General features: G+C 39.8%; 1 protein-coding gene across 2 annotated transcripts in view; it reads right to left on the bottom strand.

Annotated features, from left to right (window-relative positions):
• MAP3K7CL (MAP3K7 C-terminal like) overlaps positions 1–26,873 on the bottom strand; it is a 46,087-nt gene that overhangs the window by 6,694 nt on the left and 12,520 nt on the right. For both annotated transcript variants that reach the window (XM_052641216.1, XM_052641211.1), the window contains 2 exons: positions 22,280–22,341; positions 10,338–10,453 (listed from right to left, as the gene is read on the bottom strand). In XM_052641216.1, coding sequence (XP_052497176.1) covers positions 10,338–10,453; positions 22,280–22,341 — 178 coding nt within the window. The remainder of the gene's footprint in view (positions 1–10,337; positions 10,454–22,279; positions 22,342–26,873) is intronic.

A 26,873-nucleotide genomic window follows, 5' to 3' on the forward strand; every position in this document is an offset into this window, starting at 1 on the left:
ATGTTTAGTTTAAATGAAGGTTTAGACTGAACAGTTAGTGATTCTCGAAAGATATGTGCACTGGTGGTGTTTAGTCTGTAAGTCCAGTTGGGTTCTTTTCAATCCCATGGACTGTAGCTTGCCAGGTGCCTCTGTCCATGGGACTTCCCAGGCAAGAACCCTGGAGTGGGTTGCCATTTCCTTCTCCAAGGGGGTCTTCCTGACCCAGGGATTGAGCCCCCATCTCCTGCATCTCCTGCGTTTGTAGGAGGATTCTTTAAAGGCCCAAATCATTATGACTGGGGCACCAACTGAAAGTGTAACCTCGTAGTCTGATGAAATCTGGGATACTGGGATTTCACATAAAGCTCAGTCCTAAAATGAAAGAATCTCCTTGACCGTATCTCCGCCTCTTGGAGCAAAGTGAAGAGTCACGTCACTTCTTTGGCCCTTCGACTCAGTCACTCAACACATATTTGTTGAAATCCTATTACAAGCCAAGCCCTGGCCTCCATTCTCGATTGGCTAGTTATCAGGAAGCGTATCTCACCTGCTGGAAAATGAACGCGAATTCTATAACTTACCCCAAACCATCTTATCTATACTAGACATTTTAGGAAAGAGGGTCGAATTTCGTTCCCTCATTACTACATACCCTGCAAACACTTGTGGAGAAATATCCTCATTCACTGTTTCTTTATAACCCTGAAAACCTACTTTCTGAGGGCTGCGTAAATATTCTCAGAAAAATATGCTGGGAATGAAAAAAAGCGAGGTTTGGTTTTCAATGTTTGCTAACTGTGGTACTGTGGAAAGAAAACTTCCCTGAAGTCAAGCAAGTAAAACACGTAAAACTGAACTTCCACCATCTGGCCCTTCCCTGCCCCTCACCCTCTTTGTCCCCAACCTTTGAGAGTTTCCCCAGAACACAGGTTAAACACCTCTGAGTTCCAAAATGTAACACAGAAATGTCCCAAAGAAATAAACGTTTCTTGTGAAATAGAAAAACCTCTTGCTGCTGGAAATTTCAAAACAAAGTAAATACCATAACTAAAAACAAATCAAAATAGGGCTGTTTCTAAATTGACTTTACAAATTTCTTTCACTCCATTTCCTCCATCCCAATATATTCCCCTCAGTGAGATACTGCTCCCTCAAGCATCATTTTAAATACTTTTAAAAGACGTGACGGGACTTCCTTGGTGATCCAGCAGTTAAGACACTGCATTTCCAATACAAGGGATGTTGGTTTGATCCTTGGTTTGGGAACTAAGATCCCACATGCCATGCAGAGCAGCAAAAAAAAAAAAAAAAAAAAGACAAGAAATACAGATCAGATGTTAATTTTGGTATTCCCCCTATGAAAACCCTTTTCTAATGTTTTACCATTAAAATTATATATCCTTTTTTTTAACTCAATAATAAAAAGACAACTCAATTTAAAAATGGGCAAAGGATCCAAATAGACATTTCTCCAAGATGTCATAGAAATGTCAAAAAGCACATGAGAAGATGTTCAACATTTTCAGCTATCAGGGAAGTGTAAATCAAAACCACAAAGAAATATCATTTTATACCCACTAGCATGACTATAACCAAAAAGACATAATAAATGTTGGCAAAGATGTGGAGAAATTGGATCATTCATACATTTCTAATGGGAATATAAAATGGTGCAGCCATTTCAGAAACAGTCTGGCAGCCCCTCAGAAGGTTATGGGGCTTCCCTTGTGGCTCAGCTGGTAAAGAATGCTCCTGCAACGCAGAAGACCTGGATTCGACCCCAGGGTTGGGAAGATCCCCTGGGGAAGGGAAAGGCGACCCACTCCAGTATTCTGGCCTGGAGAATTCCACAGACTGTATACTCCATGGGGCCGCAAAGAGTCGGACATGACTAAGTGACTTTCACTTCAGAAGGTTACACATGGGACTATCACAAGGCCCAGCAATTCCACTCCTAGTAAAAGCGAACTGAAAAGATACATCCCCACAAACACTTCCACATGAATGTTTGTAGCAGCATTATTCGTAATAGCCAAAAGTGCAAAGAATCCAAAGGTCCATCAACTGACAAATGGATAAATAAACGTGGTATAACCATACAGCAGAACATTATTTGACAATAAAAAGAAATGAAGCACAGCTGTATCTCATTTTATTGCACTTTGCTTTATTGTGCTTCACAGATACTGTATTTTGCTTTGCTTTTTTTTTTTTAACATTTGCTCATTTTGTGTCTCTGTATTACATTTTGGAAATTCTCAAAATATTTCAAGCTTTGCCATTATTACTGTATTTGTAATGGTAATGGTAACCTGTGATCCATGATCTTTGATGTTATTATGTAAAAAGACCACAATTTTCTGAAGGCTAGTATTTATTAGCAAGAAAGTGTTTTTATATTAAGATATGTACTTTTTTGGGCTTCCCTGGTAGCTCAGCAGTAAAGTCTTCACCTGCGGTGCAGAAGCTGCAAGAGATGTGAGTTCGGTGTCTGGGTCAGGAAGATCCCCTGGAGAAGGGAAAGGCAACCCACTCTAGTATTCTTGCCTGGAGAATCCCACAGACAAAGGAGACTGGCAGGCTACAGTCCATAGGGTCACAAAGAGTCAGACATGACTGAAGCAACTTAGCATGCACACGTGTACTTTTTTAGACATAATGCTGCACATAACACATTTAATAGATTACATAGTATACTTAACAGATTAATAGTATAAACATGAAAGTGAAGCAAAAGTGAAAGTTGCTCAGCCGAGTCCGACTCTTTGAGACCCCATGTACCAGGAGAAAGCAATGGCACCCCACTCCAGTACTTTTGCCTGGAAAATCCCATGGACGGAGGAGCCTGGTAGGCTGCAGTCCATGGGGTCACTAAGAGTCGGACACAACTGAGTGACTTCACTTTCACTTTTCACTTTCATGCATTGGAGAAGGAAATGGCAACCCACTCCAGTGTTCTTGCCTGAGGAATCCCAGGGACGGGGGAGCCTGGTGGGCTGCCGTCTATGGGGTCACACAAAGTGGGACACGACTGAAGTGACATAGCAGCAGCAGTACTATATAGTCCATGGAATTCTCCAGGCAAGAACACTGGAGTGGGTAGCCTTTCCCTCCTCCAGGGGATCTTCCCAACCCAAGGATCGAACTCAGGTCTCCTGCATTGCAGGCAAGTTCTTTCATATTCACTGGGAAACCAAAGAATTTGTGTGACTCTCTGGTGCGATATTCTCCTTATTGCCCGTGGTCTAGAGCCAAACTTGCAACACCTCCAAGGTCTACCTGCACTGACACATGCCGCAACACAGATAAACTTCGAAAACAGTACACTAAGTGCGAGAGGCCAGTCACAAGAGACCACAAACCGCATGATTCCGCTTCTCTGAAATACCCAGAACAGGCAAACACACAGAGACAGAAAGCTGAGTGGCTGCCAGCGGCTGGCAGGAGGGAGAGGAATGGGGGCTGACTACTCAGTGCACCAGGTTTGTTTTCGGGGGTGATGGAAATGTTCTAAAATTGTGATGATGGTCGCACAACTCTGAGTCTACCAAAAACCCCTGAACTGTTTCTTTTGTTACATAACATTTTTCAACCCAAATTTTCTAAGAGTTTACCTCTTTTCCTGATATTCTAAGTCAATCTTCCCACCACCACCACCCCAGCCACAACCCACAGCATGTAGGATCTTAGTCCCCCAACCGGCGATCTAACCCTCACCATCCCCTCCCCACATTGAGTGGAAGCTCAGAGTCTTAACCACTGAACCACCAGGGAAGCCCCTCTAAGCCAAACTTTTAAACACTACAGCACCTAACACAATGTTTCATACATAGAGCAACAAGTGGTTTCTCCTCTGAATGAGATAAAATACAAAGCAAACTTTACTAACTTTAATTTTAGAACTAATTATAGTTTAACTATACCTTCTCTTTTTTTTTTCTTTTGCTGTGTCGCATGACTTGCAGAATCTTAATTTCTCGACAGGGATTGAACCCAGGCCCCTGAAGTGGAAGTGCAGAATCCTAACCAATGGACTGACAAGGAATTCCCAAAAACACATTTTTAAGACATGCAAACAATTCAGTGATAAATTTCAAATGTCATAAAATATCTGTGGGAGATTTGGGTTGACATATACGCATTACTCGGAGAAGGCAATGGCACCCCTCTCCAGTACTCCTGCCTGGAAAATCCCATGGATGGAGGAGCCTGGTGGGCTGCAGTCCATGGGGTCGCGAAGAGTCAGACACGACTGGGCGACTTCACTTTCACTTTTCACTTTCATGCATTGGAGAAGGAAATGGCAACCCACTCCAGTGTTCTTGCCTGGAGAATCCCAGGGACAGGGGAGCCTGGTGGGCTGCCGTCTATGGGGTCGCACAGAGTCGGACACGACTGAAGCGACTTAGCAGCAGCAGCAGCAGCATACACATTACTATATGTAAAAATAGATAACTAATAAGGATCTACTCTATAGCACAGTATACTACTATACAGACTCCTCAATAAGTCTGTAATGACCTATATGGGAAAGAATCTAAAAAAGAGTGAATATATATATGTGTGTATACGTATATATATACATATATATTTATATGTATAACTGACTCACTTTGCTATTGTAAACCAACTATATCACAATAAAATTTTTTTAAAAAAATACTAAAATAGATAAAAATGGAATTCTAAAAAATGTTCAATTAACCCACAGGATGGCAAGGAAAAAAACCAAGGAAATGGCAAGAAAAAAAAAGAAAGAGGAAACAAAAAGAAAACAATAACAAAATAACCAACTCAAGTTTATAGCCCAACAACAACAAAATCTCATTTCTATGAGTTTCCATTACATACACAAAATTTATATGCGTTCTATAAAAATGCTCATAATATTTATTCAAAAAAGTATGTATATATTTTATGTTACTATATTTGTACTTATATAAATATATTTATTCACATACAAAAGAGTTAGAAAAAATAGGCAAAAATGATAGTAGGAGTTTTGCAAAGATGTCAGACTTACTGGTAAATTTTTAAAGCTTTCAGTAAAATTGTCTTTTTTTTCCAACTGAGAAGAGAAAATTTTCCAATGAAAGTAAGAAGCAGCTTTTTGTATATCATTAATCAATAAAACAGAAAATATTCTTTAAATTAAATTCACCTTATTGTGAGTTTGTAATCTTAGAAAATGTTTGATTCTCTTTATCCACCCAACGGACAATATTTAAAATAATATATAATCAACTTTTCTCTCCCTTCTGTGAAGTCTCTCAAACTAGATCCAGGGAGACCCCCTCTGGAGATGAGAGTGAATTTCAGTTTAACCTGTGCCCACATGGCTCCAACATGTAAAAACTCTCTTTTAAAACACCTGGGTTAATATGGACAGTGCCCGTCTCAGTGTGGTATGGAACATTCACTGCACAACTGAATGTGGTGGCTGTTCATTTTTTTAACGTTTTATTTTGTACTGGTGTATAGCCAATTAACAATGTTGTAGAGTTTCAGTGGACAGCAAAGGGACTCAGTCACATACATCCATTCTCTGGATGTATATATATCCAGTCATATATATAGATATACATATAGCCATTGGATAGATATATCCAATATATATATATCCATTCTCTGCCAAACTCCCTTCCCATCCAGGCTGCCTCATAATACTGAGCAGAGTTCCCTGTGCTATACAGTAGGTCCTTGCTGATTATCCATTTTAAATATAGCAGTGTGTACACATCCAACCCAAACTCTCTCACTAGCCCTTCCCCCCTCCTTGCCCCCAACAACCACAAGCTCCTTCTCAAAGCCTGAGTCCATAGCTGTTCTTAGAGAAGGAATTTGGGGGAGTTTTACAGCATGTCTTTATGGCATAAGTTTGCTATCATTTTATCTTGCTTTGTAAGCCATCTTGTGTAGGTTTTTCTTCTATGCAAGACTATAAATTCTGTGAAAATGAGGACAGTGTAGGACACATAGTAGATATTTGCTATGTATAGACGGGTTAGATAGAACTGAAGGAAGCCTTTTGAAAGACACAACAAATAAATAAAATGTTTAAAAATTAAAATAGAACACCTGGATTAGCATCTCTCTGTGCGTCTAGCTTATGGTAGCCGATCACCAGAAGCAACGTAATCAGTCACATTTTATTAAATAAAAGGGAAGAAATTCATCCAAATGACTGAAAAATGAAGAGCTGATCTATTTCGGTCAAATCCATTTGGTCCACTCTATTTTGACTAAGTATCAACAACCTCAGATATGCAGATACTACTCTAATGGCAGAGAGTAAAGAGGAACTAAAGAGCCTCTTTTTTTTTTTTCTTTAAAGAGCCTCTTGATGAGGGTGAAATAGGAGAGTGAAAAAGCTGGCTTAAAATTCAACAATCTAAAAACTAAGATCATGGCATCCGGCTCCATCACTTCATGGCAAAGAGAAGAGGGAAAAGTGGAAATAATGACAGATTTTCTTTCCTCAGGCTCCAAAATCACTGTGAACAGTGACTGCAGCCACAAATTTAAAAGACAATTGCTCCTTGGAAGAAAAGCTATGACAAAGCTTGACAGTGTATTAAGAAGCAGAGATATCACTTTGCTGACAAAGGTCCATCTAGTCAAAACTGTGGTTTTTCCAGTAGTCATGTATGAATGTGAGAGTTGGACTATAGAGAAGGCTGAGTGCCGAAGAATTGATGTTTTCGAATCGTGGTGTTGGAGAAGACTTTTGAGAGTCTCTTGGACTGCAAGGAGATCAAGCCAGTCAATCCTAAAGGAAATCAGAGTGTTCATTTGAAGGACTGATGCTGAAACTGAAGCTTCAATTCTTTGGCCACCTGATGCGAAGAGCCAACTCACTGGAAAAGACCCTAAAGCTGGGGAAGATTGAGGGCAGGAGGAGAAGGGGACAACAGAGGATGCGATGGTTGAATAGCATCACCAAATCAATGGACATGAGTTTGACCAAACTCCAGGAGACAGTGAAGGACAAGGAAGCCTGGCATGCTGCCGTCCATGGGGTCACAAAGAGTCAGACACAACTTAGCAACTGGACAACAATCTTGCCTAAACAAAAAGACCATTTAGGAAAATATCTGTTGCAAAATGAATTTCTACTTCAGTAAAGTGAAAGTGAAAGTGAAGTCACTCAGTTGTGTCCGACTCTTTGCGATCCCATGGACTACAGCCTACCAGGCTCCTCAGTCCATGGAATTTTTGAGGCAAGAGTACTGGAGTGGGTTGCCATTTCCTTCTGGAGGGGATCTTCCCAACCCAGGGATCGAACTGGGTCTCCTGCACTGCAGGGAGATGCTTTACCATCTGAGCTACCAGAGAAGCCCTCTTCAGTAAAGTGTTAAAAGAAAAAAGAAAAAAACATGAACCACACAAAGCCTTTGTAGGACCAAGCTCATTTTTTAACAAATATAAAATATAACCATACTTCCAGTTTTAACAATTTATCTTAGCAATTCTTTACTTGTGATACTGACTCCATATTTTAAATACAGACCATACAAATTACAAATAAAAAATGCTACATGGTGGATATAATGATCTCCTATAATCGGCCACTATAAATCACCCCAACTCATATTTTATCCTATGCTCAACTCCCTATTCAGTGACTGGGATACAAAAAGAGGTTAAAGGGTATGGAGCTCTGCAGGGAACTAGACAGAGTCAGAAAGACAGGACATACAGTTCAGTGATAGTGATAATCACTCAGTCGTGTCTGACTCTGTGACCCATGAACTGTAGCCAGTAGACTGTAGGCCCCTCTGTCCATGGGGTTTCTCAGGCAAGAATACTGGAGTGGGTTGCCATTTCCTTCTCCAGGGCATCTTCATGGTATAGGGATCAAACTCACGTCTCCTGCATTGCAGGCAGATTCTTTACTGTCTGAGCCCAGTCAGTGAGTAACTACTGATAACACTCGCCTACAAAAAGTGCCCAAAGAATCATTCCAGTAAGTTTTTCTTCACCCAGGAAAAGCGCTGATCACAGTGGGATGGTTGGGGAGGGATACAGGCTAAGTTCTTTTCAAGGGTAGCATTTGGCCAGATGAAGAGGAAGGAAGGAGACTCTAGACTGAGCCTGGTGTGACCAAGGGCACTGAGGCAGAAAAAGTGAATAGGCGAGAATGAGCTAAAACATTCTGCAGAGGTACTAACCCCATACTGAGGCAGATCTCACCATCTAGGTGGAGAACTTCATGTCCTTCTCTAGCAACATGAAACCACAGGCAGGGAAACCAGTTAGAATATTATGCTGACCAAGATTTGAAGTAACAAGTCCCAATCCCAAATGGCAGAAACTGGAATGAATAAAAAGGACTTTGAGAGATTTTACCAAAAAGAAAGAAATAAAGAATCTGGCCTTTGTCTAAAGTCTAGTGAATTACTTATGAAAAAAAAAAAAAGACAACATCATAATTTCAAGAAAACTCCAAACCCTTCCAAATAGGCTTGAGAGAGAAAGTAAGATGAGTTTTGCAGAAACGGCAAGAATATGTTTCAATAAGAGAGCAATGAATCATTCTCATACTGTCCTATTGTATTTTTTGATGCAGCATACAAAAATATACACTTACAAAACATATAATTTAGTGGGAAAGTCTTGTATTGCCACCTCCCAAAAAAAGCTACACATGGGGCTAATTTAAATAACACTATACCTTCAGTCTAAAATATTTATTATTTACAAATAAATACATAATTTACCTGGGGCTTTTTTTCCTATCACAACACCATAGTTAACACACTCATACACACCAACAGGAAGATACATTTATAAGCCACTGATAATACAAGTCCTCCTTTAACTTCATCACTGGTTACATTATTAATAGGCATCTTCAGTTCCTTTATGACACTTTTTGAAGGACTCAGATTGTATGCAAATGTACAATCCAAGCATTCCAGCCAATTTGTGAAAACTCTTAGACCAAAAAGAAAATCTCAGACATACAAAGCAAAAGTTGTGTTTCTCATCTCCTCATGAGCATCTTTCAATGCCCTATAGCCAAAAGTCCAGGTATGACTTTATGTTTGAAGGAAAGTAAGGAAGTAAGAAGATATTTGCAACATGCCAACTGGTCTTAGCATAAATGACGTCCGACCCTAAAACCAGTGCTGCTCCCCACAATATTATCCTGTCCAACTACCATTCTGAGGAGTCTTCAAAGGGTCCTGAGAGCTTCATAAATCTCTCAATACAAAATGTTTCCCTGAGAGTCATTTAAAAATTATGCTTTATATAAGTATAAATATAAATATGTTGTGATACCATGTATCACTCCAGTAAGAAGAAGAAGAAGAGCAGAAACTTAAAGACTCACAATATGTTTGGCTTATGTGTCACTCATTCACCAGAAATTTATTCAGTATCTACATATTATGTACTGTGCTTCAGGAAAATGATGGTGGGAAACACCTGACTATCCTCCCTTTTTAGGACACTTACCACTTAGCAGGAGATGCAAATATTCATCAAAAGATCTCCCTAATAAATGTGTAAAGTACACACTGACCAAAGCTATGAAGAAAAAGTGTCTGAGGCTTTGAAAGGATGAAAGAATGGGGATCATTTAGTTGATATCGGCAGAATTTAGTGCAATTGAGAAAATGGATACATGAATGGCTGAGTCCCTTTGCTGTCCACCTGAAACTCTCACAACATTGTTAATCGGCTATACTCCAATACGAAGCAAAAAGTTTAATATAAAAAAAGGAGAATTCAGAAGCATAAAGTTATGAGTATGTAAAGCGAGAATGCTTTAATTAATAAACTGCCTAACTCCCTTCAGCAGAACTTTAATGATAATAGAAGCTGTGAAGATTAAAAAAAAAGAAAGAAAACTTACTGGACTATTGAGCTATAAAATGCAGTTAATCAGCTAATACATTTACCTTATCCCAAGGAGCTATCCCAGTGGCTTCTTTACCTGAGGTGGGCATGCCAGCATTAAAGCATTAATGAAAATCCGCCCTAAGACAAAGTGCCCTGGGGCCTTTGAGCACATTCACAGGGAACATCACGTGGCTCTAGGTGGTGTTTTAGCATCTCTAAATTTCCGGAATTAAAGAATGCTCATTAAAAAGTTAAGTTTCGAGTAGGACACACTCCCCTGGTCCCTCTGGCCACTCTCTTTCATCTAGCACAGTTCTGCTTGTATCACTCCTAGAATCATAGATGAAGGCACAGAAGGCCTGAACCACAGAAAGTTCTCCTGCCCACCTGTGTCCTTCCCTCTCACCCCCATGCTCAACCTGTCCTCCCCTACCATCCACAGTCCATGAGCAGCAGTCAGCGGTCAAGGACGAGGGCATCCGGGGCGGGGGGCGGAAAGTACTTACTTTCTTTCCTCCAGCAGGGCAATCTCCTTTTTCACCTCGCGGTATTCTTCTGCTATCTGACAGTGCTGCTTGTACACCTGCATGGATTCCACGGAGTCATGACAAGGCGGCAGAGGCTTCACACACACAAAAAAGAGAAATCAGTCCGTTTCCTTGTTGCAGAATAAATTACCAACCGCTGTGCTATCCTGATGATCTTTAGAGGGAGAGGTTTTGCAGGAGAATGGCATTGTCAATCCACACTGGACAGAGACTGGCTGATTCTATTTGACTACAAATGGAGAAGTGACCCAATAACCCCCCACCCCCCGCCGCGTGCATCTTCCAGTGTCATTCCAGGGCACCCTCAGGCCCAGGCCAGAGCTCTGAGACCCATGACAGGTCAGTTACCTGCCATGCACTGAAAAATAAGTCCCCTATAATTCTAAGAATCTTAAACTCTGCTTTAGAGAATATTTTGGTTGCTTGTTTCAATCACCCCTTGATTTCTATTCCTGATGCCCAGAGGCATAAATGCAACTTGTAGAGAGGAGGAGCCCTACAAGAAAGGAATCCTATAAACTTACCTACAAAAAAAATAATAAATATATAGAGTCACAGAAATAGAAAAGAAACCTATGGTTACCAGGGGAGAATAGCGGGAGGAATAAGTTGTGAGATTGGGATTAACATACATACATCACTATACATAAAATAGATAGCTAATAAGTGCTTACTGTATAGCACAGGAAACACTATTCAGTAGTCTGTAAAGACTTTTGTGAGAAAATAATCTTAAAAAAATATGATGCATGTGTATAACTGATTCACTTTGTTGTACACTTGAAACCAACACAACATTGTACATCAACTATACTCCAAGAGAAAAAAAAAGAAAGAAAGGAATCCAAACTGAAGAAATGATGCTGGCCTGGAAATAATGGTTGCAACAATTAACAAACCATATGAAAGACCAAATCACAAATAAAACGGTGCTTACAACATGTGCAGGCAAAGAGAACAAGGATTCCTGTCTGTGCTTTTCTCCCATCCTTGAGGGGTGCAACAGCCAGCACACAAGTTTTTCTAACCACAACATGCTGACTTCTTTCTAGAATTTATTTTTGAAGAACTGGCTTTCCCTCGGTTCGCAATTCTAAGTTCTAATTAGCAGCATGTTATTAAACACATTACTTTGAGAAAAACTAGATAACATTCTTTTAAAGAGGTTTGTAATCACCCTTTTCAATTATTTATAGAAAAATGTTGCATAATATCTGAGAAAGTGTTAGTCGCTCAGCTGTGCCTGACTCTTTTGCGGCCCCAAGGACTCTAGCCCATCAGGCTCCTCTGTCCTTGAGATTCTCCAGGCAAGAATACTGGGGTGAGTTGCCATTCCCTTCTCTAGGAATCTTCCCAACCCAGGGATCGAACCCAGGTCTCCTGCATTCTTTACCATCTGAGCCACCAGGGAAGCCCAATATCTGAGAAAGATGACTTAATTGTTATACAGGCTCTTCTGTCTAATCTTCTCTTCACAATATTCTTAAATATGTAAGCTATGTGTCTGACTAGGTTACAATCTCACTAATTTTATATTAGTAAATGAGAAATAATGAATTCCTTACTACTTGTGCCTCTCATTATATTCTTCAAGAAAACTGATTTCTTTGGGTGTCATATTTCGCAGTCTCACCCAAGATGCCAGAAAAATTCTAGAAAGTTCTACAAAATTCTATAAAATCTGACTGATAGATAACCCTTTCTATTTGTCATGAAGCCTTCTGAGTAGAGATCTTCTAAAGGAAATAAAATTCAAAGCAGATGTGGATGAAATGAACCTTTATGTGGAACATCTGTTGTGTTCTAATCTATGGAAATTAATCCAATAATTCTATTACGTAGCATCTTTCCCCACTGCCCCATGGACACATTCACAGCATAAACTCACCCTGTTGGAACCATTATGCTTTTTTACAGTGAAATAAATTGCAAAGTAGTGCCCAGGAGTATTACAGTACAACTCACCCCAGGAGATAAAGCCATCGCCAAAGGCATTCAGAACTCCTGGCTCCTCTAGTCTTAGAAATCACCACCCCCTCCTCAATTTTCACCTGTTACACTGGCAAATGACCAGGTGTAAGAGTAAGGGTAATGAAAGCAATTTATTCTGGGTACCCTTGCCAAGCTGCTATTAAATCACCTGTGCCCTGTTAAAGGATTTGCCTACTGGAAAGCCCTAAGACTCAATGCATCCTATTTCCTGCCCTTATGAATACTCATAAACTATATTCAGCTCAGCCCATAAGCTGCCACATGGAGGTACCCACACGATGAATTCAGCATAGCTACCTATGTGACAGCCAGAAAATTCTAGGACTCCATGCTTGCATGCCAAAGAGGGTACAGATGAAAGAAGTCACGGAAAGGGAGAAATGCCCTTCGCTGCTATAGTTTAAAAGGAACACTGAAAATTACAGATAATAATTTTCTTAAGAGGCGAGAGGCCTGTTTTCCCCCTTGGCTTGCCAACATGAAATGCTTTTTATTAAAGGGACAAGGTTTTCATGACTTCTTTTTTTAATGGCATTGTTTTTCTGAAAGCTTTTTTAAACTAATTTACTTAACTTTGTGGCTGCATTGCCTGGCATGTAGAATCTTAGTTCCCTGACCAGGGATCAAAAGCGTGCCCCCTGCATTGGAAGCGAGGAGTCTTAACTATTGGGCCACCAGAAAAGTCCCTAGATTCATCTTTAAATTATTCAAATATATGTGTCTTCTTGGTTTATCATGACTTTAAGAAGAAAAGCCCAGCTAAGTCAGAACCAGGTAATCCCTTGTATATTCTAAATGATTTTCTTTTATGTGAACCATTTAAAAAGTCTTTGTTGAGTTTGTTGTGAGATTGCTTCTGTTTTATGTTTTGGTTTTTTGGCCACGAGGCATATGGGATCCAGTTCCCTGGCCAGGGATTGAATTTGCACCCCCTTGCACTGAAGGGCGAAGTATTAACCACCGGACCACCAGGGAAGTCCCTGTTGGCAGTTTTTAACTGTGGGAAATTTGAAGATGTTTTTATGTGCTGGTAGCATGATCATGCTAAAGGGACATGAGGAAAGGGAGCTTTTCAAGATATATTCAGTTTCCTCACATGCTCTCATTAGGCTGACCATGCTATATATCACAATATTTTCAAGACTGCCCACAATTAAGAAGTTTTTCTTAACTTTTTAAAAAGCCAAAAATACTTCATGTTCAGGGTTTCAGGGAGTAAAATGATGCCAGGGTTCACTTCAGTCTCCTGCCCCTAAGAGCTCTGTCTTCACCCAGCCTGACTTCTAACTCAGCACCAATACACATTCTTCCATTTGCATGAAAGCACTGAAGAGCAAAATAGATTTTTTTTTTTAAGCAAGGCGAGAAGTGATATTGCACAACCACCACAATATTGTAAAATTATCTTTTTAAGTTGCCAGGGGCTGGTGCGTGTAAATGAGGAATAATTGGTTAATGAGAATAGAGTTTCAGTTTTGCAAGATGCAAATGTTCTGATGATTGGTTGCACAACAATACAAATATACTTAACACTACTGAACTGTACCCTTAAAACTGATTAAGATGATAACATTTATGTGCTTTTACCGCAATTTTTTAAAAAGTTAATGGAAAACAAAAAGTATCATTAGATCCTTCTGCTGCCCCCAACCCATCTTCAAGCATCGCTTGCAGGATTCCCCATCTGAGACTCACTTTGCTCACACCCTATCTTTCTCTCCTTCCCAAATTTCTCCCCAGGGAATTAAAATTTCCCACCCCTTTATAACTTGAAACTGTGTACCACTAACCCAAATGTTGCTGGACAAACCAAAGTGCCCTCTGGTCAGCAGGAGGCATTTAACATTTAACATTCTCTGAAATGGCATTTAACATCAATGGTCATTTACCCCATTTCAGGAAACTAATCCAAGAGTTTTCTAAGCACATATTGTTCTCATCCCAACAGGCGTTTACCTGATATAAAGACAGAGCTACAGAGTAATGGGATGTGTCGCCCAGCATGCCATAGCCCACTCTCACTGTTTCATGGCATAATGTGTGTGTGTGTGTGTGTGTGTGTGTGTGTGTGCGTGTGTGCGTCATACTATACGGCCATCACCAAAAGTGAGTCTCTCTTCTTATAAGCCTTATAAGCCTTATAAGCCTTATAAGCCCTTCTTATTGTCTCTTATAGGAGACAATATTTGAGACAATATTTAACCAACAGAGTTCACTGAATAAAGTGTTCACCTGAGGAAATAGGTTCCTAAAACTCAAGCACAGGAATCAGGTTTCCAATTTTAAAATGGAGCTACTAGTAGGCTTACGTCAGGTGACATTTAAAACACTGGCGCTCATGAATCAATTAGTCACACACTGATTTAAGATACTATTTAGCATGTGCTCACATTAAAAAAAAAACCTAAAAAATAATGTAAAAGAATGCCTGTAGTAACCAGATGAAAAACAGCTATTAATTTCTTGGAATAATAACACATTTAAAAAAAATTTAAGTATAGTTGATTTATAATATTTTGTTAGTTTCAGATGTATACAGCAAAGTGATTTGGTTATATGTGTACATATACATATATATATATTCTTTTTCAGATTCTTTTCCATTATAGGTTATTACAATATATTGAATACGTATCTCTGTGCTATACAGTAAATTCTCATTTATCTATAACACTTTTATTTTTTATTTCAGTTCTGTTTGCTTGATTTTGACTATTCTCTGTCAAGAGATTTTCCCATGCTAGGAATGGACAAGCAATAAATAAACTCCATGTTGACAGTGAATTTCTTTTCACTTCATGAAGAGAAATTTTCCTTGTTACTTTCTCCACAGTTACCCTAAATTCTCCCTTGGTTTGGATGCATGTATTGCGCATTCTTATTTAAAGAATGAAATATTGAATTTCAAAGAAAAGAAAGCCAAAGATACTCTATTTGAGTCAGGGACTTTGGGAAGGTCACATACACACTGCTATATTCAAAATGGATAACCAACAAGGACTTCTTGTATAGCACAGGGAACTCAGCTCAATGTTATGTGCCGCCCTGGATGAGAGGGGAGTTCGGGGGAGAATGGATGCATGTATATGTACGGCTGAGTCCCTTCATTGTTCACCTGAAACTATCACAACACTGTCAACCAGTTATACCCCAATATAAAATAAAAGATTTAATTTAAAAAAATCCCAAGTATACAATCATTTGCAAAAAAGAAAAAACCGAAAAAAGAAAAGAAAATGAAAACATAGAAGTATTCTTCGGGCACTAGAGCGCAAACTCTGCAAAACTGCAGAAACAACTTTTCCGATACACTCAATATGTGGTTTCTGGTCTGCTCACAACACAGCCAGTTCTAAGAAGGTTAAATTAAGACCTTCCCTCGACAGTGTCTCAAGCCAGTGTTGAAACGCACTTTCCCAAGACACAGATTGGGGTTTGGATGAAGTCAGAGCCTCAGAGAAGGCAGTTCCTCCTCACCCCCATCCCTTCCCTCATCCTGCCGCTGCCTAAGGATAGAGTTTGCAAGGGCTTTAAATTACACACCAGCTTGAGTGAACCACTACGATCTCTGGTATCCACCCCAATCATCAGGACCAATTTAACAAGATGAAGTAAGAGAGAAACCACAGGCTCCTGTTCCAAGAATGCTGGCTTGAGCCACACCATCCTATCCATCGTTTCATAGCTAGCTCCTCCCGAAATGGACTCTGTCCTCTGGAAAGAGCCCCGTGGGAACGGACCAAGCCAAGCATCTCTCCGCAAGGGGCAAAGCCAGCTTAAGCATTTCCGTTTTCTACTTGGCTTCTTCAAATACTACTGGCCCCATCCACTTAAAAAACGTAAGAATTTAATTTTCTTCTCCCAGCTTCCCACACAGAAGATATATTTAGAGAAATAAATATTCTACAGTTGCTGAGCAGACTTCTTATTTATTCCTTGATTCTCCATGTTATCTTTATTTGGGGGGTAGCACAGGGGGTGTCTGGTTTAAATTTTGTCTCATTTCAATCCCCCCAAATGAACAAGCGTAATTTGTCATAACTAAGTGGAAAACCACAGTCAGGACTAACTGCCATATTTGAAAACCCTTTTATCTCAGAATTGTAAATATTTTTTTAAATATTTTAAGAATTGACATTTCCATAGTATCTACATCATGGTCAAAGTCATCACTAAGTAATAATTATAGCATATCTTATATAATACATTATATCATTATATATTAAATATGTATAATATAATATTAAACACATAAAATTTTATATATTGTTATACATATATAATTTTACATTACACATAAATAAAATTTTATATACATATAATATAACATTATATTATATAATATTGGAATGAAGGATATTTAGGTCAATTCTATCAACATAAGCAGTATTAAACGGACAGATAAGTCGAGTGTCCCAAACGTTTCTGAGAATGCATAGCCTAAAAACTGGGCTGCTCAGAAAATAATAATAATAAAGGTATCATTGTAAAGCTCCAAGTTATCTATATATGTTTCTGTGTAGTCACAGCAGCCCCCCCAAAAAATAGCTGTAATATACTTTTTAATACATGTGTGAGAGAGAAAATGGCAGAACTTTTTTTAGTGCTTTATCTGGATGTTCAAGAGCAGTGTAGTAGAATCCTGGAATGTTCATCATCCATTTTATACCATCTTTGTTTCCCAGACAGCAAATGATATACTGATGCAAGACCTAAAAGAAGTTTCAGGAGAGACTGCTAGGATAACAAGACAGTATAGTACACAACCAAAGCTAAGAAATTGGCTATTTGTGGAGGTGACATCAGTTTCTGGACTTAACAAACTCTGTCTGAGAAAAAAGCAAGTTCAATGTGTACCGCAGAGACACCTGTTACTATCTTCTCAGATTAGATGGAGGACTTTAGAAGGGATTGAAGCTATTGCTCAATTTGGTTTGAAAAAAAAAAAAAAAAAAAGTCATTGTTTTCCAAATATCTTAAAGAAGAGGCCATCTCTATTCCTAACTCAAAAATCCAAAGAGATGCTTCTCTCATTTCATTTTACACATATGAAGATACTAGTACTTCAATAGTTCATTCAATAAACAATTTCACTAAAGCAGTAAATGAACATTAATTGAGCAATTATTTTGCCAAGCACTGTGCTAGTACCTATTCGGCATCTCATTTAATTTGCACAATGATATGAGATATTTTCTCTACATTCCAGGTCAAAAAAGTGAGGTTTGGGACTTCCCTGGCAGTAGAGTGTTTAACATCTCAGGGTTTCCAATGCAAGGGATGTGGGTTCAATCCCTGGATAGGGAACTAAGATCTCACATGCCCCATGGCATGGCCAAAAAAAAAAAGAGAAAAAAACTGAAAAAAAAAAAAAAAAAACAGTGAGGTTTACAGAAAGGAAATAACATGTTCCAAATTACAAAACTGGTAGATGGGGAGCTATGGTCCAAATTCAGCTCAGCCTGATGCCACTGTGCATACCCCGGTTGTTGTCACTCCCCTTAACAAGTTTATTACAACCTAGTTGTTGGCATACCCTCCACCTGATTATAAAAGCATAATCTTCCCAAGGTAATAAAGACCACAGAGCTTAGCTTTGGATCTTCCATAGGTCAAACTACAATCTCCAAAACATAACAACGTGGTTAAATTTTACTAATAAGATTAATTTGGTTCTGACCAGACCCTGGGACTGTTAAAGGATTGTGCCATCCTTCAGAAAAGAGAGGGAGGTCAGTCACAGCCTCTTCTTCAAATAAAAGGAAACAGAGGCCTAAAGAAAAGTCATGGTTTTCATTCATTCTTACAAGTGGACATAGAGTTGAACCTCCTTTCTTTTGACAGTATGGTCTAAACTAGCTCTGCCCAAACACTGCCCCTAATGGACATGGAGAATTTAGAAACCAAGTTCCAGGAAAGGAATCCACACAAAATAGAATCAACCTACCATCTGCCACTGGGCTGAGGCCTATATAGAGTTGCTCATTTTAACACCTACCTTACCCCCAAGGTCTCTTGCCCAACGTTTTGCATTAATAGAGACATCAAGAGAAATGTTTGTCACTGCTATTCTTGCCCAGGGCTTTTTTTGGCTTCTGTGAAAATAGAAGCACCATGAATTACATGCTCAAACATGTCCAGATTCTTGGCAAAGCAACTGAAAAATCTTGGGGGTCAAATTGGTGGTAGCGTAACTACCAAATACTTTATAGCTGCATTTTATAAACTATGAAAGGGTGTGTAATGGACATCCGAAAGTCAGAACAGATTTTACAAGTCTGTTCTACAGCCACAGTATAGCAACCTCACAAATCAAACATTCTCCACCTATCAATGTAATTTAAGCAGCCCATAGATTCTGCTACAGTTGAAAAGAAAAAAATGTTACCTAGATTCAGAATCAGAGATCTAGTCAGAAATAGCAAATTTATGTAGGCCAAAATTTGACTCACGTGTTTCATCCTTAAAGCGGAGCCATACTAGTTTACACAAGTGTTGCAAGGATCAAATGAGATCATTTGTGGCGAAACACCCCTTGTCCAAGGGACACTCAATGTGCATGAGTGGGATTTAATGCAGAGAGCAGGGCTAGCAATCATCACCTAGCATCAATTATTTTTCATATTTATAAGGCTCTAGGGCTTCCCTGGTGGCTCAGATAGTAAAGAATCTGCCTGCAGTACAGAAGGCCTGGGTTAGATCTCTGGGTTGGGGAGATTTCCTGAAGAAGGGAATGGCTACTCACTCCAGTATTCTTGCCTGGAGAATTCCATGGAGGGAGGAGCTCAGCAGTTTACAGTCCATAGTATCACAAAGCGTCAGAAACTTTCACTTACACTTTTTCAGAGACAAGTAAGAATCAGTTCATCCTCAAGCAAACAGTTACAACCACAAAGCACTCATACACCTCTGTAACCTAACTTTTATTCTTCTGTAGAGGATTATGATGGTCGGTAAAATTTCAAGAGCCATTATTATGTGATGAAAGCACAAGGAACTGACTGTAAAGACAGCCTGCTCCACGGAATCGATGGTTCCTTTCATACATAAAGCATTTTTATTGCTTTCAATATAGAGACTTTCTGCTGCAGAGTGGCTTAAATTTATATGCTCATGCTAAGCATAGAAATAAGAATCTGCTTTTAGATATAGCTTTGTGTTAACTTTCCCCTCTCAATCCTTACTTTCTTATATTTTAGTCCCTCATACCCTAGAGTGTACAATAAAGGTAACAGACAACAGTCTTAGACAGAGGCAACCCTAACCAAATGGCTTGACTAATGGTAAATGTTTATAACAAACTCAATCAGATCCTTCACCCAAAAAACAAGCCCTCACTTAAGTGCTTCTAGTTGTACTGCTGGGAATATTCTCTCTAGTCATGAAGCGGTGAAACAATACTATAGGGACTTCCCTAATGGTGCAGTAGTTAATTAAGACTTTGCCTTCCAGTGCAGGGTGTGTGGGTTTGACCCCTGGTCAGGGAGTTAAGATCTTGCGTGCCTCATGGCCAAAGAAACAAAATATAAAACAGAAGTAATATTGTAATAAATCCAGTAAAGACTTTTAAAATGTTCCACATCAAAAACTCTTTAAAAAAAAGAAAAAGCAATGCCATATTTTAGGGTGGGAAAGTTGAGGGGTGTGAAAGTTGAGGGGTGTGAAAGTTGGGGGTATCATAACCCCTGAAGCAGAAGACAGCCTCTCAACTGACTAATTCATTAAAGCTCAATGAAGATGAAATAGTCTCACTGGATTAAATAATTAAATAGACTTAATTTCTAATATATGTCAAATGGGATTAAAGCTATAAAATTCAAATGGATCTTGCAATACTTTAACAGAAGCATTATCTGGATAACTTCCAGGGGTGCTATGAATCCTGTGAAGAATGATCCACCAGTCAGAGAAGACCATTAATGTTCCCAAAGGAAAAAAAACTGTCAATACAAAAAAGTAGAATTCACGATCCACACTATTGATGGGGCAATAAGAATCTGAACACACATTCACTCTTTTATTTTCAAAATATGTTAACTCCTTAATTTCAGCTGACTCCTATGATAATAAAATAGCTTTGAGGTAACAGTAAAATAAAGGAGAAAAGCTGTGACTGGGGAAAAAAATAGAGTTATTGTTTTGCAATCCCAACTACACCACGAGTAGCACATACCCAGGCCTCTGGAAGGACAGAACCTAAGCAAGGGGGGCTGTATGTCATGTGAACATGCCAGACTGGAAAGCAGAGGGATGGCTGAGTTGTCCTCCATCATGAGACGAGAGGTTGGGGGGTGGGGTTGTATCTCAGGAGTCAGGAGCGCTGGGAGGAAGACCCTACATGGGGACGGGAGAGGAAGGAGGTACTGTAGGTAATAGCTGCGGAAAACAAATCAGAGAAGAATGGAGCTGTCTTTTGACAGCTGTGTGGTCATAACCTCCTACCTCCTGGACCACCTTCAGTAATCTCTACATTATTGATACGGCTCGGTTGGCAAGCTTTCTATTGGAGGGCTGGGACGATGCCCAGGACTGTGCAGAGATGAGGTAACGGCTCCTCCAGGAGGTCTGATCACACCTGATGTTGGCCCGTGTTGGGTCAGCACCACCTCTAGTCAACATATACCCATGATGGGTACATTTTCAGGGGACTACCCCAGCAGTGGAGCACCACTCTTCAGACCCAACCTAGGTGCTTCCAGATTACAAAAAAAGGACCCTATCTCGGGATGCACAGGGCTCATTCTTGGTTCTTTCCACCTCTGTCAAGGGCTGTTCTGGTCCAGGGGTCCCAAATTCAAATGACATTAGGATACCAGGCACATCCACAAATGGGAAAACTGCCAAGTATAAGTCAAGGAGAAACATCAGCTGGGAACTAACTGGAGGTGGTAGACCCCCCTGCCCCTGTCAAAGATTTTCAGAATTGGTATTTAGTGAAAAAAAAGTGGTGACTAAACAAATATCTGTAATGGGATTCCAGACCCCTACTAGACTGGTCTAAATGTGACTGCAAAGTGAAGTACTCAAGAGAACATCTGACCCAAGGCCAGTATCCAGTATTTTCAGCAGAATCTCTTCCTAAAGTCATCTTTCTGAAATCATCATATATCACTGAAGAAAATTAATATGTCATAAATTAGCTCCTTCCAAATAATTCTGGTGTATTAAAAGAGGATATCTTTGATAGGTCATCCATAAATTATGCATAGAAAATATCAGATTGGCCAAAAAGTTCATTGGGGTTTTCCATAAGTACATAAAGTATTCAGAAGATTTAACTTAAAAATAATTACATTCTATTAAGAATTCTCAGAGAACCTGGGAGGAGATAAGGGTGGAGTTGAGAAATGAAAATTATTCTGAATCTTGCCACACATGGCAAATCTCCCTTGTAGTTTATCACTAAATAACCAATCCACCGTGGGCCAAAACTGCAATGGCCCAGAAACATCCACAGGTAAGGAGAGCAAGGACCAGACCATCCCCACACTCCAAAACTCCTTCAAAGGAGGAGCTTGCTATAACAACTTGGAGGGGAGGGAGAGGGTGGGAGGTGGGAGGGAGGTTCACAAGGGAGGGGACCTATGTACATCTATAGCTAACTCATGCTGATATATGGCAGAAATGAAACCAATGTTGTAAAGCAATTATCCTTCAGTTAAAATAAATAATTTTTTTTAATGTAGGAACTTTTTCATACCCTGAGTTCTTAATATTCTTGTGCTATAGCCAGATAAACAGACAGGGACATTACCTGAGAGTTCATGACTGTGGAGTCCTAGTAATACAGACCTTGATGATGTGAAATCTCCACTCTGTCTAAAATCAGTCTTATTAGATGACTTTTCCATTCACTGTATTTTATGAAACTAAGGAGAAAAAGTGAAAGACTATAGAAAAATGCTTACCTGTAGTTGCTGCTCTAATTCTGGAAAGACCAGAGGAATGGTATCTTCAGGTGGTGTATCATCTAAAATATGAAAATAAAAATTCTTCACTATGAGAGCCCTTTCTCTAGGGAGAGTTGTCCTGCTGTTACCATCTTTGGACCTTTAAACATCAGTTAGGGACAGAAAGAATGCAGAAGGCAATTTTGCTCATTTTTGGTACACTGTGCTCTCTCTGTCCCAAAATTTTGCAAGCAGAATCCTCAAATGCTCAGTCTGGTAGTTCCCCAATGAAGCACTGCTTGTCTTTCAATACTCTGACGTTAGCCAAAACCAAAAAATATGATATGCAGGAAAGTGCTTTATTTAATAAGGTGATAATGAGGTGGCCAGGACAACTGCAAGAGAACAGAAGAACGTGTGAGTGAAAAAGAGACATGTTACTTCTGCCCTGGAAGATTCCAAGGGCAGCCAGCTTTGATGGGTTCGCCCTCCGCCCTTACCATAACCCACTGCCCTAATGCAGGAGAGTCCACAACTCTCTACTGGCTACCCTCCACTGGCTGGCGGTAATAGGGAGGTGGGGACTTCCCCAGTGGCCCCGTGCTGAGAATCCAGCTTCCAATGCAGGGGACGTGGGTTCAATCCCTGGTCAAGAAATTAAGACCCCACATGCCAAAGGGGCCAACTAAGCCCATGACACAACGAGAAAGCTCACGGAGTGCAGCTAGGGAAAGCCCAAGCACCACGAGGAAGACTCGGTACAGCCAAAAACATTAAAAATAGGCAGGTGCTGCTGTATCAAAAGGTGGTTCACAGAAGCATCAGAGGAAACCTGATGAGCTTACCCACATCTCTTCAAAAATCTGCTGCTGCTATCCTTGCAGTAGCAATAAGGCTAACCTCCTTAGACAAAAAGACTATGGGAATTGTCCCAGGCAATCACTGGGCAGGAGGAAAGGTTTTCTACAGCAGAATTTCTGAAAGAATTCATGCCAGTTGGATTCACATGGTAAGAAAAACTGTGCATAGAGCCAGAAGAAAGTGCTTCTCAAGAATAATATGACCTTGAAGTAGAGCGTTTTGTCCCTCGCTAGGAAGTTTAAGAGTTATGGGATTTAGAGTAGTGAGTAGCTATTGGTGTTCATTCTATTATTCTGTACAGATGAAAACAGAACTATAGGGGACTTTCCTGGCAGTCCAGTGGTTAAGACTCCGAGCTTCCAACACAGGGGGTACAGGTTCAATCCCTGGTCTGAGAACTAAGATCCCACAAGTCTTGAGGTGTGGGTAAAAATAATTAACACATAAAATATAAACGAACAAAAAATGAGAAAATTTTGAACAGAAAAGATACTTTTTTAAAAAAAGATAGAAGTGTAGTGGTTCCAGTTGAGACTTAACTAGGCAATTTTAGCATTAATAAAGACTGTCTTTAAAGGTTTTCTAAAAAAAAAGAACATACTTCTGACCTTTAGCCATGGTTTGAAAGGACAGCCCTCTTGTCAGCAGAATCTCTGTATCTCTGGCCCTGTGGGTCCACTCACCATTCATTTCCAGTCCTCTCCTCACTGAGAACACCTGCCTCAGGTATGACTATGAGAATAAGATGCAATACAGGCGAAACGAATAATTGAAAAGCCAAGTCTATTTTAAATTATAAGAAAGAAAGATCCTGGGTTTTTTTTATGTTCTCACTACCATAACCAAATTCATTTATAAAAACCATTGAAGTTCTATTTGAAACTCGAGAAGGGATATGGGCCATACACAATGCAAAATCCAGCATCCTCTATCCACTCCTTGACAGCACAATCCAAATAAAATGCAGTAGACAGAGTGTGGGCTTCCCACGTAGCTCAGCTGGTAAAGAATCCACCTGCAATGCGGGAGACCTGGGTTTGATCCCTGGGTTGGGAAGATCCCCTGGAGAAGGGAAAGGCTACCCACTCCAGTATTCTGGCCTGGAGAATTCCATGGACTGTCTAGTCCATGGCGTCGCAAAGAATCAGACAAAACTAAGTGACTTTCACTTTCATCCAGAAGAGTTCCGGGTTTCTGAGGGATTACATTTCCTCCAAGGCACCAAAGATAATCACCAGAAAGATGAGTCAAACAAGGACAGGATTCATCCCTGCCAAATGCCTCAAGAGCATCTGGTACATTTTATCCAGGAGTAGTATAAACAACAATGAAAGCGTAACAATACCCCCACTTAAGAGTGGCTTCAGACAATAACAATACGGTACCAACTGCGAATTCATCTGTGTCTGAACCTACCAGACAATGCCCCCATGTTCACTGATACTATGCAGCTTCAGAGGGCAAGTAGAAATGGGGGACCTTCTTCCCAAGACCCTCGCTGCAGGCTGGAGGGCCATCTCACCTTGAAATGAGGACAGTCAATCCCCTGGTCCTTCAAATGGACTCTTCCTACTCAGAAGTGACAACTTCTGCTCAATATTTTGTGATTTTTTCAATCCATCTCATCATTCACAAAGAATTGGACAATAAACAGGGTTTTTTAAAAAAGAAATAGTCCTTGTTTCTATTGACTCTTTGGAGGTAGCCTTTATTATAAAACCTATCATTTGTAAAACAGATTTTGGTTTAAGCTGCATTTAAATTGACTTCAATAAAACTTCAATGACTCAAAGAGGAAAATGTTAGTCGCTCAGTCATGTCCAACTCTTTGTGATCCCATGGACTGTAGCCTGCCAGACTCCTCTGTCCATGAAATTCTCCAAGCAAGAATACTGAAGTGGGTAGCCGTTCCCTTCTCCAGGGGATCTTCCCAACCCAGGGTACAAACCCAGGCCTCCTGACCGCAGGCAGATTCTTTGCTGTCTGAGCCACCAGGGAAGCCCCGCACAGAGATTAAACATCAACAATAACCCAAATCATGATTATTTCAGCTCACTGAGCTCAAGGCCAGCAACACTGTTTGGCATGGGTAAACGGGAACCTATTCTACTTTGGCACCCCAACCCTAATAGTCATGGATGAGCAGGCACTTGTTAGGAGGAGAAACCACTCATGTGAAGGACCAGAGTAGATAGTGCATTCCAGAATTCTAGAAGACAAGCCAGGAATGGAACTCAGGGCTTCCTGGGACTTAATCCACCTTGTTCCCTGTGAAATCACATTGCTTCCTGCTTAACTATAAAAAGGGGAGAGGGGAATTATTCATCTTTATTACCATAGTAAACAGCAAATATCTGGTGTGACTCAGAGTTAATAAAGCCCATTATAAAAATCTGTCATTATTGATACTCACACCATATATAATAGAAGCATATATATGGAACCAAGTTGACAATTTTGCAGATAAGTAAAGGCTTAAGATTGAATTCCTAGAGTTGAAAAAAAAAAAAAGTCTGATTGATTGACATAGAAATAAACACATAAAAAATATTTCAGAAAATAAAGGCAAGATTTTTGTTAAGGAATGGATCAGGTTGGATTAATCCAAGCAGGAAATGGCAGTGGAAACAAGAAAACCAAAGACAGATGTAAGGAATTGGCTGTGTTTAAAAGCCAGTCCTGTATTTCACTGCCTGATGCCATCTGGTTTAGCTGGCATCCCTGCCAGCCAGAAATTTCAGGGCTTGCAAAGCTGCTTACAAAGCTGCTCCAAGTTGATGTGTGGTGTGTTTACTTTTAAACAGTGGCTGCCTTCTCTGACTGGTTTTAAAAATAGGCAAATATTCTAAAAGCAGAATAATGAATCACTGGATCGGGCCAAAATGAAAGAAGAAAAGTGACTCAGGCAGACTAGTAGCACAGCTGTTCCACAAACATTTGGCCAAATCATTGTAAAACATTTTGACAGTGATATCAGATCAGAGTTCGTAAGTGCAGTTAGGTTTGTTTGGACAATTCCAGAAGCACAAAGTAGAGTGTACAGTAGCTGTGTAAGACACCACCTTGGGAAATTTGGCTTTTGTTTAAAAAAAAAAAAAAAGAAGAAAAGGAGAGTAGCTGCTCGATATGTGTATAATGTGATAAAAATCAGAATGCAAGTACATCTTTTAAAATGTGTTTATTTACCAAATATTTATTGAATACCTCTTATATTCAAGGCAGGGACTGAGGTTCTGTGCTCAACTGGCACATCACTTTATCACATTTTTAATGCACTAAGAAAATAATTCATAGGCTTCCTTTTCAAAATGGCACTGTGGGCTTGATGGATCAAGCAAATTGTAGCCCCAGGAATTTATAAAAGGATGAAAGATAAAGGAAAGAATGAAAGAGACATTTTTTTTTTTTTAATAAACAGATGTTCACTGCCTGTTTTGAAAGCACAATGTGACTAAGTCAATGGTACTTAAGATAGAACTTTCTGATTGGTATCCCAACCATTATGACATACCATAGTACATTTTATGATGGGCTTGTCTAAGCATCTATTTAGCAGCTGTTGGATTGCTTTGGTGGTTATTCCGTTTCATATTTCCTTAAATTGTCTGCTCTGTGATTCTCCATGAATGGGATAAGCAAGACCCATTGGGTCTGTAACCCAAATCCTCGCTGATATTTAGTAATCAGAGCTATGCGGCCGGAGCGCTCAGAGAATGCTGCAGCTGGAAGGGACTGGGCAATCATCTGGTCC

This window comes from Budorcas taxicolor, chromosome 1 (genome assembly GCF_023091745.1).
Source record: "Budorcas taxicolor isolate Tak-1 chromosome 1, Takin1.1, whole genome shotgun sequence".
NCBI lineage: Eukaryota > Metazoa > Chordata > Mammalia > Artiodactyla > Bovidae > Budorcas > Budorcas taxicolor.